Source organism: Camponotus floridanus, unplaced genomic scaffold (assembly GCF_003227725.1).
Source record: "Camponotus floridanus strain SB8 unplaced genomic scaffold, Cflo_v7.5 scaffold54, whole genome shotgun sequence".
NCBI lineage: Eukaryota > Metazoa > Arthropoda > Insecta > Hymenoptera > Formicidae > Camponotus > Camponotus floridanus.
The window spans coordinates 1,329,014-1,344,311 of NW_020229703.1; the positions used below are offsets into that span (position 1 = coordinate 1,329,014).

Sequence of the window (15,298 nt, forward strand, 5' to 3'; positions counted from 1 at the left end):
CGGTAAAAGCCTAGCTTGTGGAAAATTGACGTTTTTCTTCAATCAAGAAAGAAAGAGAGAAAGAAAGAAAAATGAAGTGTATAATTAAATAAAAATTATGCAGGAAATTGTATCTGTTTACGTTCTGCGCGATCACGAAGTTATCCACGCAATTTCCATAGTCGCTTCCGTACCTGAATATGCGTTTAATATGTTCGCATATATTAAAAAATTTTTACTATATTTTCGATTCGTTATCTATTACGTAAAAAAGAACTTTATTTGTTATGCTAATCCCGCAATTCAATCTCGATTCCTATTTCATCATCATAAAACTTTTCACAGGTCATAACAATAAAAAAATATTGTCGGGGCTATTAAGAATAATGAATTCTCTTCTTGTATTCTCGGTGTTATCGTTTTATGTCAATAATTCTCTATCAGTTGGGTGTGTCTTTGTCAAGCAATAAATTATCGTCACGCTGTATAATTATATTTATTTATTTCACAAAATATTCCGATGCGAAATTTTCGGTACATTAGAATCTAAAATACACATAGGGAGAATTCTCATTCGTTATTTTAAATATAAGAGCAAAACTGCCTGTGTATGTATTAGATTGTAAATCAAGGTAAGTGAGCAGGCGTTCGTATAAAGAATGCTTCGATTAAATATCGAATATACATTCGTAATAACGGATCGCTTATTATTCGGCGCGTTTACCGTTTCAATCCGTTTCCTCGATAACGAGTCCTTGCCTGCAAACGAAATAATAAAGTTGATTTATTTCTTCATAGTGAACATAGTGAGTGATGGCCCTACGCCTGAGAGGTAGCAAGGATGTCAAGAAGAGCTTCTATTACGTCTGGTACCTTGGCGCGAGGGAGGCTAAGGGGGTGGACGCGATGCCCGTTGCCATAGCTTACCTGTTGGAGCGGGAACGACTTCAAGAACCTTTCAAGGTCACACTGCAGGTGAGCGGTACCATCCTGAAATCCGGTTTCGACACTGTGCACCGAAAATATTTTAAACGGAAACGAATAAGCCACGATGCGTTCACTCGGGAGTTTACACCAATACATATCGTATAGCTTTTCTATTTCCTCTCTTATCCCTGTTAAGGGATAAGAGATAAGAGAAATAGATAGACCCTTATCTATTTCCTCTCTTATCCCTTAACAGGGATAAGAGAGGAAATAGAAAAGCTATACAATATGTATTGGTGTAAATAAAAATCCTAATAAAGTCCTAATAAATTATCCTGCAAAAATCACGACCTTGTTTAAGCTACAAATTCGCTTAAATTAGTTTGCCTCCATCGAAATGATCTTCCATGTTTTCTGTCCAATCGATCGCGATGGAACGGACGACTTCTGACACGAATTAGCGACGCCTTGTTGTATATTGGAACGTGGGAATTTTCGATAATTACAGATTTAAAGAGAGATGCGACGTGTTCGCGATAAGAGGAAAAATTGTCCATGTAATGCGCTTTAATAATTTTCATTTAACAATTTCTAGTTCTTTGATTAATATTAATAAAAATATAGATATTTATTCTAACACATTACGTGTTATTCGCTGAGCGAATAAAAGTAATAATAAATTCATTGACCCGAATCTTATAGAATCGAGTTCAGTACGCGTTACCTCTCGAATAGGAAAAAGAGAAAATAAACGCACGGTGCCAAAACTGTTTCGTGACTGTTAAAAACATTAGCACGTGGCATGCGCTTCTCGATGCATATCAAGTGGCGTCTGAAAAAGGATACGCTCGTTCGTTTAGAAATCGCATTTGCTACCGGTGCGTGATGCAATAAATCTCGCTAAACGTAAGTCGGACCTAAACAGTGTAAGGAACGATTCAACGCTCGTTAGTAATGACGTCAAATGAAGCAAACGGGTTCTTTATAATGATTAGCGAATTTTTAATCTACGCATTATAGAATGCGCCAGATGTGCCGGACCGCATGTTAAAAGAAAATAATTATTATTATCATTATTACGCGATGAACGGTCTGCGATAGGAACATATAAATGGCAGGCTACAACTAATTAAGTTTAATCTCTAACTGTACTCGCGACAATTTTTCATTGAAAATTATTTGCCACGTATGATCGAGCAGTAAAGTGCAAATAAAAATATAAATTTATATGCTTTTTATTTTTCTTTTATTTTCAATTTTTTTTCCTTAACGCTTCTCCTCCTCTTGCTCGTTATTTTGTCGAAATTCCATCGCGCAAGACACGTACACTCACCGTGTAGAAAAAGACACGTTACGAAATGAGATCCATCTAATTATTGTGTAAGTGTAATTGCGCTGGCCGCGGGGCATGGACGATGCGGGAAAGTCTACGGGGTTGTCCGTAGGTGGCAGATATCCATAACCGGTCTCGCCAGTATTTCAGCAATTCGAATCGTCGCGATGATCGACGGCGCGGTAATTAAGTGTTTTCGCGAAGTGGAACACGTTGTACGGAGAGAGAATTACGCAGCGCGTACGCCTCCTCGCGTATATCTGCTCTCGCGTGATTCTCTTTAAGTACAAGGACGAATGTTTGCGAATGCGGGATGCGAGATAGAGAACGAGGCAATCGAGAGAGCTAAAATTCTACGACGCGAGTTTACTTTGATTTTATTAATATGAATCAATTATTAATCGTCTCTCTCTCCTCGACAGATGTAACGTTACTTTTATATTAAAGATTTAACGAGTTTTATTTAAAAAAAAAACGTACGTAATTCTTAATCCACTATTATACCGTACATTTAAATGTTGGAACGATCTTATGGAATGTATCTCGCGAAAGGCAAACAAAGCCAGGGTTTGCGCAAGAAACGCGTGAGCGCGCGCTCCGCGATGCAAGAGACGTGAACGGCGATGCATTTATATTTGATAGGTGAGCAACAAAGGTCTGAAGATCATACAAACGGTTCACCCGGGTGGCTCGACGAGATCGGCGGTGAAACACTTGGTACCAGGTCACGCGGTTCTGGCAGCCGTGCAACGGGAGGACGTCGTAGCCGCGACTCTGCTTCTGCCAAATCCCGCGACGAACAATCCTGTGCACGTACACGCATACAGGTCAGAGAGCTAATATAATCGACAAGCGATAAACTACCTATTTAAATTAAAATAAATTTTTGAAAATTCATATTTTTGATACTGCTTAATATATTGATTAAAAGTAAATATTTTCTCGTTCTAATAACTTTGTTCTTTCAGTCGAATATACTTATGATTCGCCTATTTATTAATTAGAAAGGAGTTGCAAACTTTTATTAGGAATATACAGCATGGGAATAAGATGCAGCCACGTTATTTCAAGCCCGCACAAGGAATTTGCGGTTAAATAGAGATCGTCCGTTCGCTTCATCATCTCGATCTCACTTATTACGGACCGTTCTTTAATTTACAAATTTCATAATTCTAACAGATCGCTAATGACTTTCATAATCCCGCGCACATCAATCGCGTTATATCGTTGCAACGATGCAGCGGATGAATAGAGATGAAACTTTGTCATTAATATGCAAGTTATCGAGGCTATTATTACAAGGATAATTAGAACATTTGATATAATTATTCGAATCTCGAAAGAGGCCTCGAATTTTATTTCATGCCACAAAGAGAGAAACGGGATTATAAAGCGAGTTCTACGCGAGAATCGCGGCACCGACAGCGATTGTTTAAATCGAAGTAACCGCGAAGGCGCGCGATCTCTCTGGTATGCTCAATGAAAGTCCCGTTAAAGAACATTTTGTAGCATAAAGAGCTCGAGTGAATTTATACAATTATATTCCACGATGAATTTCGTTAAGTATACCAATGACCCGAATGAGAAGAAACGGCCGGTTTTTTTTTCACATAGAAACGCCAATCGTGCTTATCGCGAGCTTACATCTAGATATAAAAAATATAATGTGAATTTTCCATACGCATTTTTCGCAAACAGAATAGAGATCGATCCCACACGTTTTTATGTTCTACACGGAAGTTTTGTATCGTATTTTCTGTTTATCCTATCTTTATCTTGTCGGTAATAAATTGTTTTAAGATACCCCATAGAGTTTTCATGAAATGTTGCGTGGAAACAAGTAAAATCCCACACAAGAGAATCTTTACAGAGTCGGTAGAACGAGATTATTTCTCTATCGTTTTGAAAACTCTAAAGACGGGGCTTCTCTTTATCTTTCCTCTTGCTTTCCGGCCACTTTAGATGTGACTCAGTCGAAACCGCCGAATTGTTGGGTGGCCAGTTGAAAGCGTTGGCGTCACACACCGACAATTTGGCCAGGGTCACGGCGAGCGAAGGCAGAATCCGCAGCAATCTAGGCAGCGACGGTCGGAGTACCAGAGAGTCCGAGTCTTCTGAAGGCAGCGGTGAGCTCAGACACGATCCGGTCCAAACCACGACCATTTACGAGTCTCTGGCCGCCGAGTTGCGGGCGAAATTAGGTGAATGCCTCCTTTAAATCTCGCTTAATATTTCGCTGTACAAGATTTTATATGTATGTCAGCGCGCACAAGTGGAATATTTGGAAAAGTGTTACGTATATCGTATATGAGGTACATGTAAAATTTCACATAGAATTTATCCTCTAATAAAAAGATAGAAAAAGAATTTTATATGATAAGAATCACCGAAGATTTTATTTAATCTTTTTCATTAATATTTATATCAAACGCTATTTTCACAATCGACGATTTTAACTAAGCGAGAGAACGAACGTTAGAGCATCCGCGCTCGTTCGAATATGTGTCAAGGCAATGTGGATACCAGCAAACAATCGTGTTTCAGGCAGAGGTAATTCCGACGACAATGACGTAGGCCCGATATTACTGCCGCCGCGCGACTATGACACCGTGCACAGACACCGTGGCAACTTGGCCGGTATCGAGTTTAGACGTTGCTTAAATCAGACTATCGTGGGTGGTAGCACGGCCATTGACAGGGGTGGCACGAGGAGCGCAGCCAGCAGCGGCATAGGATCCGATAGCGCGGCAACACCACCGCCTTATCAGACGCATCATCCCCTCGGTCAGAGACCGTCCAGACCGTCCAGAGATTCCTCTTCCGGTAAGTGATATTTGTCGTATAAAATGTATGGTTCTTAAAACACTTGATCTTTTTTTTGAATAGTGTATTTTAATTTCAGACATCCCCAAATTATTTTTCCATGTTTTTTAATAATTCTTTGTTTCATAAAACTAACTTTTTGTTCTGCATATAATTTAGATTCGAGCATCATCTTGCTCGTAAGTTTTAAATTTCCAGAGTTTTTAATTTCGTATAATTACATATAATTTGACAATTAAGACTCTCGAGCAAGGCAACATGTCAGAGATACTTGTTTCTCCGACAAGTTAGAATTTCTATTGTTACTATTAAGAGACACATGTATGAAATTGGCAAGTAGGTCGTTGCAATGTAAAGTCTGAGAGCATTCTCCAGCATTGCATCAAGTTACAGTGCAACATCCCATTTCAAGTAAGAAAGTTTGAACGGAGGAGCATGCGTAAAATTGACTGCGAGCATGACAATTGCATCTAGCGAATGTGAAACTTGCCACGAATATTACGCTCGTGTTTCATATAAGTTTTGCGTTATTATGCCAATATTCTTCTTTGAGAGTAATTGCATGGATAGGTATTACACGATCGTGAAAATAGGTTTTCAGGACGTAAACACGAATTACCTCGAAATTGCTATTTCGATCCGTATGTATTTCTTATTTGACATACTTAATGGAAAATTTATACCATGTCGACTCTCGCAGTAATTAAATTTATTGCCGCGTTGCCTTGTACGGGATAGCCGTTAAATTCTGAAAGTTGAATAACTTGTTCAATTTATATTCAAAAATTTCGCGATATAAAATATCGAAACTCGAAGACGGGGAGCGATCGATAGGAACAAAGGAAAGGATTGTAGTTATGTAAATGTTTAACGAGCGCGCTAAAAATTTCGCGTCGTTACGCCATTCGCGGCTAATTGCAAAATGGAAAGTTTTTCGAGTAATCTCTGCTATCGAGTGGACGCATCATTACGTCGGTTAAGCGATAATGCAAGACGATGCTGGACGCTACATGAAAGTGAAAGTCATCGCTTCTTCTTTTCACGATCCGTCTCAGGAAACGATCGCGCACCTAATAATCAATCTTCTCGAAGCGAAGAGAACTATCGTCATCGACGAAATTAGTTTTTAATGGCACAATATATATAGAAAATTAATCTCGTTCTGGAAGAAATTGTGCCACGTAAAAACATTAATAAAAAAACAATACATTTGTACGTATTGCTATCCGTACCAGAAAATATAAAAAAAAGTAAATTAATTGGCGACTTTCTTTATCTCCTGAAAATATTATTACCTATCGGAAATAACCATGTTAAACAAATCATTCGCAACGCGTTTGCTGCGCATAAAAGCGGAACTATAATTCCGCGGTCAAAGATTCATACCGAATGACAAAAATTTGGGCGCTTTCTACTCGCGGAACAGGTGTCCGTGCGTGTCGGTTCGAATCTTATCGGCTCTCGTAGAAAACTGGGCAGTGGCGAACCGTACGACCCCATAACCCAATTGCCGATAACTACGAAAAATCGTTTCTCGACGTCTTTAAGCACGTTCGCTTTTTTTTTTCTTCTTTTTACCCCGCTGTTTCGCCGCCGTCGTATTGAATACGGAATTAAGTTCGACCTAATTTGTTATAAATCACGCGCTCTCGCTAACAATAAAATTGTCCACTTTCACCCCGGTCGAACCCGAAAACGTCGCATTTGCCTGCACGCGCGTCGTTCCGAGGGAAACGTGCGAAATCGCATCCTTTGAAAGTCGATTTACGCGCAACGAACATTTCACAGGAAAGCTGACGCAGAAAAATCGCGTTTTGCAAATTAATAACCTCTTCCTGCTCTCTCTCTCTCTCTTTTTCTCTTTTTCTTTCTATATACACGCATAAATCGATCGTTCAAGATTTCCATGCTTCGCGATCGAATCTCTCTGCGGTTGAAGCTGTCAAAATCAAAAAGGCGATCGCAGACAATAAACCGTATTTGATGGAGGAGGCTTCTCGCAAAAAAAAACTCGCAATCCAATTAAGAGAAACTTATTTCGTTTAGAATATACTTTTTCAAAACGGGGACGCAAAATAATAGAGAGAAGAGTATGTATATAACGGTGATTTTCAGCACATGTAGATGCTTTATTGGCACTCAGTCTCGCGAATGAACTCATCCTACTTACTTTACCTTTCATACAAAGTGAACCGATAGAATGCACATTAAATATGCACGTATATCAGAGCTCTAAAGTCGAGGAGCTCGTCTTCTGGGGCGTGCCTTCTTCTCGCGTGAGAAACATGTTTTTTAACGGACGACTGACCCATATAACGTCGCCGAATAAATTTCGAGATGAACAAGAGAGTAAAAAAAAGATGCCCCCATCGTACATCGTGTTTACCGGTAGAGATACGCACGGCATGACGTTAAGCTCATACGTGTAAGGAGAGAAAGAGAGAGATTGTATTGAGCACCTGTTACAGTGGAAGAGGAATACCGTTAGGACGTCGTCATGTTAGCGGCAGGTACCATGGCCTACGACGGGTGCACGTATCTCAGCTGCCTCCAGAACGACATACGACCGCGAAAACCAGTCGCCGATTAGCGCTCAGATTTTGCATAAAAATTAGACATTTTACGAGCCACCGATTTCGACTCGTAAAAGAATATTCTATTCTATATTTTATATAATTAAAATATTCTATTCTATATTTTAACGACATTAATTCTTGCATTATAAATTACAACCGATAAGTAATATATTGATGTTAAGATAAAATTTTAATATCAATGTAATGATCCACAGCTATTTGCTATTATTTTTTCGATTCATGATGCGCAAAGTTGTAAAATTTCACGGAACTTTGCTGTTCAAGATGAAAAAAATCAATCGCGGCATGAAGAGCATAAATAATGAAGAGAGAGGGAAGAGAGATCTTACCTGCATATTCTTTTCTAACCAGGTCGCATAAAATCTCAAACTTTAATCATTGGTATTTATGATTATTATAATATCAATATTTAATTAAAGCGCTATAACTGTTTTAGTTATCTAATATTTATGATAAATTTATCGATAATTTATTCCGAAGTGAAATATCATTGAATATTGAAATACGAGAAAGATGAGCGACACGTGTAAAAGATCGCCTTCACATTTAGGTTTCGCGCGATTAAAAAGGACGTAACAGATGTTGGAACGCGGTGATCAACACTTGATCACAATCTTTTTACTCCCATCCTGTCGTGTGAACGACGCTTCATTCGATTCTATCAGAAATCCTTACGATGTAAAGCGACATGACACACTTAACTACCTTCGCGCATACATATCTTTCACGGATTCTCCTCTGCATCAGCTTATGTGACGTGGCTGCATTTCGCGCGAAATTATTCTAACGCTACTTAGATTCCAGGCGAAGATTAGCTTTATCGATTAATCGCTTTAGAATCGATGTTAATCAATTACACAGTCATCGACGCCTTATTGCGTATATGAAGATTTAATATCTCCACGGAAAGTATGCCGTTACGCTGTCCCGAATCGATATGAACGATGGAATTGATAGATAAGGATCGTATCTCATTAGCCACGCAGACGCAGTTTTACAAATTAACATGCAATTTTATAGATTGTCACGTTAATAAATAATACGCGTAATAATTATTATAATCATACAGAGTGTCTCGGCACAATTGAAAAAATTCCGGAGAGGCGCGAACAATGCAATGGCAGGGACGGTCCCATGTAATTGATTGCATCCCTCCAATTCTTACTTAATACAGTAACGGCACTTCGCCTCTCTACAGCGGATCGTTGCGTAAAGGAGTTCTTCTCTGAATGCGCGTTTCCACGACGCGGCCGAGAGGAGGCGGAGGCCGAGAGCGTCGCTCCGTGTCGTCGTTGTTTACGGCAACGGATAATGATAGTCATGCTGATGATGATGATGATGATGATGATGAGACGCTGTCTTGATGACGGCGACCGGAGCGACGGCGGCGCGCGGATGCACGTAAATTCGTGCGTGATTCGACCTCGTGGGAGGCCGTTGTACGTTGCGGAATAAGGTTCCGCATTCTCGGCCCACAGCCCGAGGCACCTCTCAGCCTCCTCTTTTCAACCGTGTCTTTTCGTGCCTCATCTGTGCTCCGTTCTCCGCCGTCTCCTCCGTGCCCTCTTAGCCCGCTACCGCTCTTTAAATCTTCCTGACCTCATCAAGATGCCAGATTCCGCGATGCAAGAATTACCGTCGACCGATTTTCCACGGGTCAACTGGAAGAGCAAAACTGCCACGCTTGACGAAATTCGCAGTCATATCTCGATGTTTATTACCATTGTCTTTCGTGAAATATCTTTTATAAAGTTTTTTATCTTTTATAAAGTATGAATATAATATTAGATATATGATACAAGGTTAAAATATTTTTAACGATAGATTTTTTTATATCGATAAGCGATAAAACACTGATAGAAAGAATATTCATTGTATATTATATAGACTGAAATTAAAATTAATAATGCCAATTTTTGTATGTTAATGTAATTCGTAGATGACGATTGGGGTGCACTAAACGAAGAGAATGATTATCTGCCAGAAGAGGAAACAGCTGCATCGAGTCTGACATTGCCGCGATTGCCGCGAAGCCCCGAAAGGGTATCTAATCAAGCAAATAGAGGAGTTTCACCGAGCTGCAACAGAAATCGACGAGCGGCGGAGTTTAGACAGCGATCGCCGAGTCCTCAATATCAGCCGAGGGTCAATCCCGGCGAGGTGACCAGTCCTAGAGAAAGGTTCCAAGATGCCAAGGAAATGTTTAGGGCTATGGAGAGGGAGGCCATCGCCAGACCTGTTTTCTCTAAACAGAGAGACAACGATCATCATCCTGTGCACAGGTGCGAAAGAGATCTTAGAGAGAGATAGAAAAAATATTATTTTTTATAAATATTATTAATAGTTTCCCGTTATAAAATTGCGCAACAAAAATTATAGATAATATAAATAGAGAAAAGTTTGTTGCGCTAGAAACAAATTTATTCTACATGTAATATAATATCTAGTACATATGTGGCGAGCATGTTTTAGTACGGAAAACATTAAGCAACATTAATCGCGCGGTTCGATAAGGAGTAAAAACCGTAATGTAATGTTGTAAAGAGTATCAATCCAGAGATCTAAATACGACATCAATATATTGTCGCGCTTTTCATTTTGTACATATACGGTTCTGTTCACCTTTCCATGCTTGAACAGGTTTCGAGTATAACTGAGATTTTCACCGATCAAATGCATTCCTGCAAGAAAGATTTATAAAGGCGTGGATCTTGATAGATCAGATATTTGTTTTGTAGAAAATGCAATTAGTATCCTGCATGTCCACATTTTTCAATTTTTCATAAAAAATTTCTCTTAAACTCTCGCATTTATATATAAAAAAAAGAGTATTAAATAATATATCATTAAGAGTAGTAAAAAATATAATCCTTTCTGAATCATTTTAAACTGATAATATTATACAATAATCCTGATTATATTTAGAGTTTCTGTAAAAAAATAATTTATTAAATAATTATATTATAACGATTTGTTATTTGATAGGGTCGAATCGGCGAGACAAGTTCACGAGGATCGATCCAGTCGCCAATATCCGATGAGCATGCACTCCACGTCTTCACATGATCATGTGATGAGACGAAATCAGCCGGACGCGCTGGATCGTGAAAATGGCGTGTCTTATAAGGGAAGACCGCGACCCAGGACTCATCATTACGCGATCGAACGTTCATCCGAACCGGAAATTTCGAGGCCACGACCGAGAAGCTTTTACGAGAATCCAGCGATTGGCAGAGATTTCAGAGATCAAAGGAATCCCGTCGACCAGAGAGAGGTAAGAGTCGCACGTTTGCGACTCTTCAAAAAGTCATATATTTAAAGCACACAATTACAGATACAATCTTAAAATTATAACATATTTTGCCCATTAAGCAGGTGAGAGAATTTCGAGAACGTATGCAGCACTCACAAGAATTGCGTGACAAATTGCGAACGAGAAGCACGAATCTCTATCGGGAGATATCGGAGCACGAAAGATACCCCGGACTCGACCGTGAAAGTGCCAGACCGGCGGAGATGATTCCGACACCTGGAAGATATCGTCACAGCTATGCCGAACCGCCGAGACTCGGTCTGGCCGCGCTGCATCCCTACTGATGCATTAATTTTTGTTAATTGATGAATTATTTAATTATTCGATACGTCGCGTTATATCATACTGTTCGTGTACTGTGCCTTGATCGTTCAGTGTGCTCGTGGTTATAACAATTTATCCTGCCACATAGAATAAGCAAAGAGAAAGAAGGATGCAAAAGAGAAAGAAGATATTTTCTATTTTTCATTTTTTTTATAAGCAACCAAACAACAGGGAAAATTTTCAATTAATATTAATATTAATATTCATATCATTCGTCAGTCGCTCATATAATTAAAGACTGCAAAAATGAATAATTTAATGATGTAATTCGTTGTTGGTAAACTAAATATTACTGTTAATATTACGTACTTAATAAACTTGATATAATAATTTTAAATTATAAAATTAATTGAAGACGTGCATCTCTTTATAACGATTTGATTATGTCACTGAACAGTCAATGCGAATTCAAAATTATATATGTATATATGTAACGAGAGTAAAAGAAGCTTGTATATGTATCACATTTTTTGATGAATTCAATTATGATTTTGTGTATCGTTGTTATCGAGTACGAACAGAAGATCTCGTTAACAAGATGGTTTTAATTAATAGCGAAATGCAACACAATCCTGACATACGTGCTATCTTGTTATACGTCAGATGCCACACTAACAATATAATAATAATCGTAACAACATAATGATATCGATAATAACAGTACCAATAATAATTATAATAACAATTTCTTGTATTACTTATTTCTTCCTTTGATTGATCGAAGTTATCAAACATTACAAGCACATAATTGTGAGAAATAAATTTCCGCTTAAATAAATTTGAAAACAAACTTAGAAAAAATATTATATTTCGAAATATATTCTTTTACAAGATATATTTTATTTACATAATCGAAATATATATACGTCAAATACATTTATCAAAAGTTGATTATTGAACAAAAATTTCTCCTTAATAGAAAATTATCAGTAAATGCATATTTTTGTCATAAAATATATCTTATTAATAAATTACAAATGCTCATTAAGAATTATAAAAGTTTCATTTTTCATGTAATATTAGAGAAGCAGATTAAAAATCTTTTTTCTCATTAAATATGTAAGTTTTTATCCGTTACATTAAGATTGTACATTTCAATTTTTAAGCTGAACAACGAAGCTTCTTATTCTAGAAGAAGTACGTGTATAACTCCGTTTAATTTATTATATTTCACAGTCGCATTTTCGCAGTAATACCGGCAGTTATGTAAAGAATTCAGCTATGATAAAATGAATTCGAAGAATCTTGCTTTCATAACATTTACACACGAGATATATCCGGTGAAAATCGAATGACGTAAGGAATGCTCTCTCCAATTTCTACGAAGAGGCTCCAGGTTGCGTTATATTTCAATGAATCTTACACTCCAAATGTGAATCGAACGTATTCAAAGATCTCATATTTTTAGTAATAATATGAAAATCATCACATAAAAATGAAAAAAAAAACGGAAAAATGATAATAGATTCAATGCGACTTAAAAGCAATACTTACTATACAGGCGTTTCACAGATTTTTTTATCATGAATACGCATTCTGAATAATATATTGATTACATATCTTAAATAGTTTGCTAATTCTTCGGATTACTATGGACGTACTCATTTTTTATTATCCTGGTTATTTATCTGACTACATCTTGACAATTTAGCTTCTATTACAGGAAAGAGATAAACTCCTTTTATGCCGTTTAATTATTATCGTTAGTAGATGCGTAAGAATAAACGTTTTACGCATCTTTATGATCATATAAAATATAAATAAAATTATGAACGTTTGTATTAGACGTTTATATTAATGTATAATTTTATGTTTAATGTTTAATTTTTTTCCTATGGACTCAAGTTATTAGTCAAAATTAATTAATAAAATTTTTATAATAATACATATAATACATATAACTATTGTAATAATAAAATGTAATTTACATAAAATTACATTTTATCATTTGGATACTTAGCTTCCCCTTCAGGATAAACCTTCCAGGTACTAAGCCCTCCCACCAACGTCAAGGTGTATCCATTGGGAGGGTTAATTCATATAATTTTTAATTCAATGTATAATTTATAATGTATTTTATAATTGGGACATTATGTCTCCATTACATTTAAACATTAAATTTAAATTAAACATTTAATTAAAATTAAAAATAAATATTCTGACTGTAATATTAATAATACATAAATATTGTGTAAAGTTAATTCATTACTGGCGATATATTTAACGCAATATATAAAATAGATTAATTTTTTTTAAAATTAATTATTAATTAAGCAATTATTGCTTTTGTTATTTTAATTCGTTTAATTTAATTTAATTGATATTTGATTAACAATTTACGTTTTAATTTATAACTTCAATCTTAATGACAAACTAAATCAGTGAAAAATTTAAAACATTAATTAATTTAATATTATCATTTTATGTTTTCATATTTTTAAAATACACATTTCTTTGTGAAATTTTTTAATTGCATTTTATTAAATAATATATGGCCTGAAAAGAAATAAATAACATGCATGTAGCGTGCGCTTTGTATTCTAATATAATAAAACAGTTCAGACGAATCTAACGTAAATGTTTATCATGGAAATAAATTAACCATATATACACAGTATCAGAAATTGATTACGATGAAACATAATACGCATATCTACTCAATCGTAGAGAAACTTATCGTGAACCGGTTAGCAACAAAAAATTATTTGAATTAATGTAAAGTAGGAAGTGGTCAGCAGATATTATTTCAGCATTTCTGGAATTCTTTTGCGATACATGACAACATAAATAGAAATAATATTTAAATAATATTTTTTATCGGCGGATAAATAAACTCATCATGTATATAACTTTGATGTATATAACTCTATTTTATTAATTGTTTTTTGAGAGTTGATAAATTATATTATTGATATATAAAATGTTATAAGCCTGTATGTTATTGCTATTCATTATATTCATTAACTCATATATATCTACAATGCATTGATTTATTTTAACGCAACTTCCGTACACGCTCCTAGACAGCGTGGCAAAGCAGGCAATAAACATGTATGTGGATGTATAAAAATATGTCGTCAGAAAAGTAACAGTCAGAGATGCCCGTGTTGATCAACTTTCAGTGTTGAGAGGAGAAATTGTTCTTAAATGCGGTACAGAATAATTTCGCACAGAAGAAATTGATACATATCGCGGTTTACAGAGGAAAGCGCAACAAGCGCATAAGTGTAATTTCGAGAAAGTCTTTTCGCCCGGGACATAACGCTCAACATATCTTAATATTCGCAATTTATTACCGTGGCGCTATTTTTCACTCGCACTTTTCTGTCATCCGTCACAATTCACTCCAGCTTTGACAAACGTGCCAAATCTCTCTATAATAATGCTCCCGAGAAGTTTCGTAAACCGTAATCATCCTCGAGTGCAGTTTCGCAAAGATAAAGCAAAGAGATTAAGACGCGTGGAATTGTCGCTGTCTCGTTCCTCCCTTTGATGAGACCTGCAATCATGCGGAACATTGCTCCATCCTCGAGCAAGGCATATACCGGGTGACCGTTATTGGCAACGGTACTGAGAGCAAAGTGTTTGTGTCGTTCTCCTGTAACGTAATTCGCACGCCGCTTATATAATGTAATTCAGAAATTCGATTACCGTTGCGTTACCACGTCTAAAAGTGGATTCTCACAAAAACACACGTCCGTTTCGCATCTTTGGAATACAAAAATAATGAGTTCTCCCTTCAGAGAAAAGAAAGGGAGAAGGGCTTGTGTGTTAAACGAATATACAGATGGATTATTCCTAACACATTTGAATGATTTTGTGAGACGAGATCGATGTTTGTATCGAATATTCGGGCAAATGGAACACATTGCATGTCACTATACGTGTGTAAATGCAGAACGGATAAACAGGCTCCCCTTCTCCCATAAAGGGATTCAGTGCTTCGAACCTGTCTGTTCGCTTCTCTCGATGGCAGTGACCTGTTATAGGGGTCTCACGGGC

At 36.8% G+C, this 15,298-nt stretch overlaps 1 protein-coding gene across 3 annotated transcripts in view; it reads left to right on the forward strand.

Annotated features, from left to right (window-relative positions):
- The window catches only part of LOC105247933 (zinc finger CCCH domain-containing protein 13), a 55,888-nt gene extending 43,829 nt beyond the window's left edge, over positions 1–12,059 (forward strand). For 2 of the 3 annotated variants that reach the window (XM_025412641.1, XM_011252400.3), the window contains exons 2-8: positions 778–954; positions 2,882–3,066; positions 4,202–4,440; positions 4,784–5,062; positions 9,599–9,941; positions 10,645–10,933; positions 11,032–12,059. In XM_025412641.1, the coding sequence (XP_025268426.1) occupies positions 793–954; positions 2,882–3,066; positions 4,202–4,440; positions 4,784–5,062; positions 9,599–9,941; positions 10,645–10,933; positions 11,032–11,256 (1,722 nt within the window). In that variant the 5' untranslated portion in view covers positions 778–792 and the 3' untranslated portion in view covers positions 11,257–12,059. The remainder of the gene's footprint in view (positions 1–777; positions 955–2,881; positions 3,067–4,201; positions 4,441–4,783; positions 5,063–9,598; positions 9,942–10,644; positions 10,934–11,031) is intronic. The other variant, XM_011252401.3, reaches the window with a different exon arrangement.
- The last annotated feature ends 3,239 nt before the right edge of the window (positions 12,060–15,298 follow it).